A 6619-nucleotide genomic window follows, 5' to 3' on the forward strand; every position below is an offset into this window, starting at 1 on the left:
CTGCGCATAAGGTGCGTTCTAGTCTCACGTTTGTCAGGTGAGAATCTACCACTCCCCAGCCTGGCTTTTGCCCTTACAGAACGAGTGATTTCATTTCTCAGCGTCCTTTCCCACCAGTTTTCTCATTCCACTTTCACACGCGCACACAATTTTATAGGTGCAGGGGCTTGCCCATGCCTCACAGCAGAGCTGGGCAAGGCTGGTTTGTTCCATGGTTCTCAGGCCAGGTTTCCTCTGAGCCGGAAGTGGGCAGCGCTCCCACTTCAGAGCCAGCGCTGTCTTGTACTCTTCTCCCTCCCAGCCTAGCCTCCACTGCAGGGCGGGACCCATACACCGTACTACTCACTCATTACACGGCCCTGCTGGAGATCTAGGTCACGGGGGATGCTTCCGAATTCTGAATGATTGACAGGAAGCCTGCCTGGCTACAGAGATGGGAAATTAAAAATGCACGCACAGAACATCAGCCAACACAAATTTATTGGGTACCCATGGTGCGCAAGGTATTGTAGTAGACCCTGCGAAGAATCCGTGCATTCATTTTGTACTTAAAATGTTTTTTTAATCCACTTCCATTATCCCTGCTGGTTATACATGAACAATCACCCTGTAATTGGACGTGTTGTACTTATTTTTATCTTGGATTACCAAGGGTGTTCGAGCATAATAATCCATTCTGACCTCTCGTCATCTTTGACATTTCACTTGGTGTCTCTTGAAGTAGGCCCTGTTCATGACAACTTTTACAGTACTCATCCAGTGGAACCCGAGACTACGACTCATTTTGGGAGTAGAAAACCTCATCTGGTGGCTTCAAACTGCTGATCTTGACATAAGCAGCCCAATTTGTAACAGCTATACCATTAGGCTCCTTACAGAGTCTCGGGTGACACTAATTTGCTGCTGCTGCTGTGAGTCCTGGTGGCGTAGTGGTTATGTGGTGGGCTGCTAGCCACAAGGTCCGCTGTGTGAAACCACCAGCTCCTCTGAGGGAGAAACATGAGGCTTTCTACTCCTGTAAAGAGTTGCAGCTTGGAAACCCACAGGGGCAATTCTTCCTGTCCTATAGGGTCGCCAGGAGTCGGCACTGGCTTGATGGCAGTGAGTGTGTTGAGGGGTTGCTTTGTGTCCGGAATTGATTATTCTGACACACAGTGTCCCTATGTGTCCAAGTGCCGCACTGGGTTTCTTAGGCTGCAGTCTGCATGGGCACAGATAGCCAGGTCCCTCTCAGGGAGCCCTCTGCATGGGCTTGAGCCTTCAATGTCTTGCTTAGCAGCTGAGCACTCAACAGTGTGCAACTAGGATGCCTAGGCTTGACTGGGGAGGGAGGGGGATGTGGCTGACTTTAGGTGGGAACTTCAAAAAGCTCTGGGGGATAAATTGAATAATGAAAAGATAATGGAATTTCCCACGAACTTTTGGAAGCGCCATCATATTTTTAATATACTGATGTGCAAAAGGTCCCCAAGGAGGATGACCTTGAAGCAACCTTGCCTTCACTAGGCACCCTTCAGTGGAGGGAGTGGTGGGCACAAGCAGAAGGCAGGGGCTGAATATAGCTTATAGTCCACAGGATGGGTGGCCGCACATTTGTCACAGGTAACTAGAAAGAAGCAGAAAGTAGGAAGTGCTCATTTTAAATAGAATGGATAACATGGTGAGAGTTTTCACAAAGGAGAGGACTTTGGCTCAGAGCAATCTCAGGGGGTTTCTCAGGAGGGATGTGGAGAACTCCACAGGGTGTGGGGGGCAGTTAGCAGGGAGGGGCTGCGGCAGATGGCAGGGGCAGAGCGGATGGCATGTGTATGCACAGTGATGCTCTGGGGACATGGCAGGATGGGGTGTCGCATGGGAAGAAGACTGTGATCCTCGTGCATGCTGCGTCCAGACAAAGTTGTATAGCTCATACTGTGGTCCTTTACTGGAGAGTGCTGGAGTGGGAAGAGGACGGGCATTATATTTGTAGCTGGGTGTCCTTGGATGGCCTTTGATACTAGCCAGGAGGATGGAAGGTGTAGTCCATCCAGAGGCACCTCAGAAGAAAGGCCGGAAGGTCCCCTTCTGAAAAGGCAGCCATTGGAAACCCTGTGGAACTGTCTGGCTGCCGTGAGCTGGACCCAACTTGACAGAAACTTGGGGGCCGGGGGCCGGGGAAGAGTAGGTGAGGCCACAAGAGCATCTTGATACACCTTCCTGGGTTAAATTTTCTAAAAAACACTCCAATCATTTCTAAATATGAAAAAATATATAGTAAAATGATATATATAGATGTATTTTCTAGAGTAAAAATTTTCAACTTCAATAAGATTGTGAGCACTTCCAAAAGGTCCCTAAAGTTTAGTGTACTTTCATCTGAGAAAACACTGATATCACTGGTTAATTTAACTTTCACAGTAGCTCTGTGAGGTAGATACTGATACCCGCAGATGGAAAACCCCGCTTATAGCCTGGGACATAACTTGACTGGCGTGACCCAGTTAATAAGTCTCTGTACCAGAACTCAAACTAGTGTCTGTCTCCAAAGCCCCCGTTCTTTCTGGAGCTTCCTGAGGGGAGGGTAAGTCAGGGTGGTGGTAGGAGATGAAGCTGCCGGAGTGGGTTGGTGTTCTGGAATGCTGGGCTGCAATCGAGGTAGCCTACAAGAGCAGGTTCATGGTCCACAGAGGTGGAAGCAAGCTGTGACCTTGGACTCAGACTGTAGAAAGAAACCAAGAGTATAGTGTGGTCACAATAGAGCTGTCCATTCTCATCCTGCTGGAGGCCCTGGTAGCAGAATTCTTGTTGTTGTCCATGTGTGGGGCCCTGGAAATGTAGTGGTTAGATGTCGACTGCAAGGTCAGTGGTTTGAAACCAGCAGTTGTTCCTTGGGAGAAAGATGCTGCTTCCTAGTCCTGTCAAGAGTTGTACTTGGAGAAACCCACAGGGGTTCTACCCTGCCCTATGGGATCACCAGGAGTCAGCAATAACTCCATGGAAGCAAGCTGTCTTGGTTTGGTTTGGTTTTGCCCACATAGGAGGCTCAGTTTCTATTCCCAGCCAACGCACCGCTGGTACAGCCACCCCCACTCTGAGTGAAGCTCGCATGTTGCTATTGTCTGAACAGGTTTCGGTGTGCTCCCAGGGTGACTACAAAGGCAGGCCCCGAGACTTCCTTCTAAAAAGCAGTCGGTGAAAACCTTGCAGACGAGAAGGAAATATTGTCCAATCCACAAGTGAACACCAGGAGGGTGCAGGACCTGGACGTCTTTCACTTTGGTGTGCACGAGGTCGTCCTGTGTCTATCTGACTGGAGAGCAGCGAACAACAATATCCCCATCCCGGCCTCTGTGGGACGACCTCCTATTCCTGAGATGGAGCTGGCCCTGTACCCGGCCGGGATGCCTCTGGTTCTATGCAGCTCCTACGGCATCTCCACTGTCTGCTTTCTCTGAGGTTCTTCTGTAGAGCACCGAGGACTCGGACCCACTGATCAGCCCATTCTTGACCTGAATGCTGGAGAAAGGGGTCAACCACCCGTGACTCCTAAGCTGCCCTCCTCCCAATGGAAAGCCAGTCCAACGTCGATTGAATGGGAGGGATCGGTGTTCTGGAGTCTGAAAGGCCATCGATGGAGAGTGGAAACCTCTGAAATCTCAGCATAGACTCCTGGAGAGCACTTGGACTTTTAAGATCTGTGGTTTCCCACGTAGAGGTCAGTGAGTCAATGCATCAGTGGTGATTTAAAAGATCAAGAGAATTGATGTTGTTTTCCCGGTAGGAAAAAGGAAAACCAAAAAAACCTTATACAAAGAACCCCCCTCCCCCCCAATGGCGACTGAGTGCAAATCTGACTAGGAGATGGTTGCTACCGTTTGCAGTGGGATACTATTTTCTCTCTTCTGCTTCTTCTCTTTCTTGAGTATCTCCCGGGAGAGTTTATTGAGAAACCAGTCCACGTCCTGCATGTCCGCAGGCCACCTCAAGTACTGCTGCTTCTGGACGAACCCCCTGAGGGGCTGGTGCCTCATCAGCTGGAACTGGGACAGGGACCCCACCACCACCATGATGAGGGCGCTGTGAAGGTCGGAGAGGCACCTGCTTTGGGCGTAACTGAAGGCTTCGAGGCACCACCCATCTCGGAGAAAGTGTCTGCTCACAAGGCACACAATCTTCCGGCTGCTCCACACGGCGTCCTGGATGTTGACTACATGGTTCTCCCCAGGAACGAAGTCCCTTTCTTCAAAGCACAGGCTGAACCTGTTCTGGTCACTGTACTGAACGTCCAGGCGCACGAGCAATGCAGACTGCACCCATTCAAAGTCTTTGCTGCTGAAGCACAAATAGGCATCATATTTGTACCTGTCCCGTTCCAGGCTCTGGGCGGAGTCCCCGAAGAGCAGTCTCTGGGCCCTCTGGTAACATATGAAGCAAACGCCCCGGCACTTTGCGACCACGAGGCTGGTCATGAGGAAGAGCGTCAACATCACGGTGACAGAGATGAAAAGGGACCACTTCAGGGACTGTAAGGCTTTCTCTTCGTCACACCCCTCCATGGAAAGAGAGTCAAGGGGGACCCCAGCAATTGCCTCGGGGAACATGCAGTATCTGTCTGCGGGAGACCCCAGCAGTGTGACATTCGTCTGATTGAGCCAGCTGATAAACGTGCTCAGTTCACACGCGCAGATGAACTGGTTATGCGTTAGGTCCACCACCCGGAGTGAGGCAAACACAGTGGGGTCTGGAGACAGGAGCTGGTTCCAGGACACGTCCAGGAGCTCGAGCTGAGCCGGGAAATCACCCGGTGAAAGAGATGTCAGCCGGTTGAAGTTGAGGTACAGTATCCTCAGAGCGGTCAGGCTACTGAACACCCCTGGGGGCAGGAAACTCAGGTGGTTGTTGTTCAAGTACAGCAACTGGAGGCGAGGCAGCCCCTTGAAGACATCCCAACAGAACCCCGTTTCCCAGGCAAGTTGCAGCATGTTTTCTCCAAGGAAGAGCTGCTCTAAGCTGAGGGTCTCCGTTGGGGCTGAGCTCGGGCTGCACAAGGAAAGACGATTTTGGTTGAGGATGAGAATCTGCAGGTGAGGCACTTGGAAAAGAAAGTAGAGGTCAGCTAGATTTTCCAGTCTGTTCTCTGCTAACTGGATGAAGTCAGCCACGAGGCTGATGTTGGACCACTTCACGAGCTTATTGCCACCCAAGTAGATATTAGGTATGCTGGGAATAAAATAGATGGTTTTCAGAGCATTATCACGGAGATCCAGAGTCTTTAAACTTCCCAGGGACCTGAATGTTTGGTCCTGGATGATCCCAATGTGGTTCTTCCTTAGGTCAACATAGGCCACTCTTGGAAGTCCATTGAAATTTGAGTTATAAAGTTCCCCCAGAAGGTTATGTGACAGATTGAGAACTTGGAGTCTGTCAAGTCCATAAAAGGCTCCTTCTACAATCTTGTTGATCTTGTTGTGGGCCAGGTTTAGGACTTTCAACTCCGTGAGGCGCTCAAAGAGCCGGACGTTCAGGGAGAAGATGAATCCATGTGAAAGGTCTAGTTTGATCACCGAACTCCTGGCCAGGCCGGCGAACGTGCTCTGGTCAGGGTCCTTGAGGTTATGGAAGCCAAACCCTGAGCCCATGACGTGGTGGGAAAGAACCAGAGAGAAAATCTCGCTTCCCTGGACGGCATTGCTAAAGTTTCTCACGGTGTCCACTGCCCAGCCATTGCTAGAAACATCGAGGGTCTCCAGGGCCATATTTCTGAATGGGTTCATGCACTTGGCCCAGTCCACCGAGAGCCTGCTGTACAGGTTGTTAGATGCGAGGCTGAAGAAGGAGAGATCCTTGCCTTGCAGGGGCTTGAGCTCCCTCTCGCACACCGAAGTGACTTGGTTGAGGGAAAAGTCTATGGACTTCAAGGAATTCAACTCTCGGAAGGAAGGATGGAGGTGAAGGCTACCAATCTGGTTTTTGGATAGGTCCAGGCGAGCTAAGGAGTCTAAATTTCTGAAATAGCCATCTTTCAACACAGTGTCCGAGAGGCCGCAGTAAAACAGTCGAAGTTCAACAAGATGCGGCAGTCCCTGGAAAGCATCCGGATGCAAGAAGCTCATCTGACTTTTGCCCAGATCCAAGATGGTAAGGTTGGGCAGGTTTCGGAAGGCCTCTTTTTCAATAGTCAAGGGTGTAAACTGGGTCCCAAGTTCTAGCAGCTGCAGCTGCTCCAAGAAGGGGAAGGACGTGGGTGTGATGGTCCTGATCGAGTTGAAGCTCAGGAGGAGGATCTTCGTGGTTTGAGGGACGTGGGGAACTTGGGTGAGGTTGCAGAAACGGTATAAGGCTACCCCACGATCAAAGGAGCAGGGAGAGATGCCAAGCGCGGGACCGGTGATGAGCACCACTCCGAAGAGGAGTTCGAGGTGGTCTCCCATGATCCTGTGGGCAAGGGGGAGAAGGAAACACAGGCATCAAAGCTCAAGGCATTGCCTACGGGTCCTTAGAACTCGCGGGCTTCCTCTAGACGTTCCTCTTCTCCCAGACCCCATGGTCCTCGGCCTCCGTGGATGTGGCTGTCGGCAGATACTGCCTCATGCAGACAAGTCTGTCCTCGCTCTCTTTTTCTCAGACATTTACATCACCT

General features: G+C 51.0%; 1 protein-coding gene across 1 annotated transcript; it reads right to left on the reverse strand.

The window, feature by feature from the left end:
• Positions 1 to 472: 472 nt before the first annotated feature.
• Positions 473 to 6410, reverse strand: TLR5 (toll like receptor 5). Its single transcript, XM_075530605.1, has one exon. The coding sequence runs from the start codon at positions 6408 to 6410 to the stop codon at positions 3834 to 3836; it is 2577 nt and encodes an 858-aa protein (XP_075386720.1). The 3' UTR covers positions 473 to 3833.
• Between the last annotated feature and the right edge of the window lie 209 nt (positions 6411 to 6619).

Source organism: Tenrec ecaudatus, chromosome 1 (genome assembly GCF_050624435.1).
Source record: "Tenrec ecaudatus isolate mTenEca1 chromosome 1, mTenEca1.hap1, whole genome shotgun sequence".
In the NCBI taxonomy this organism is placed as follows: Eukaryota; Metazoa; Chordata; class Mammalia; order Afrosoricida; family Tenrecidae; genus Tenrec; species Tenrec ecaudatus.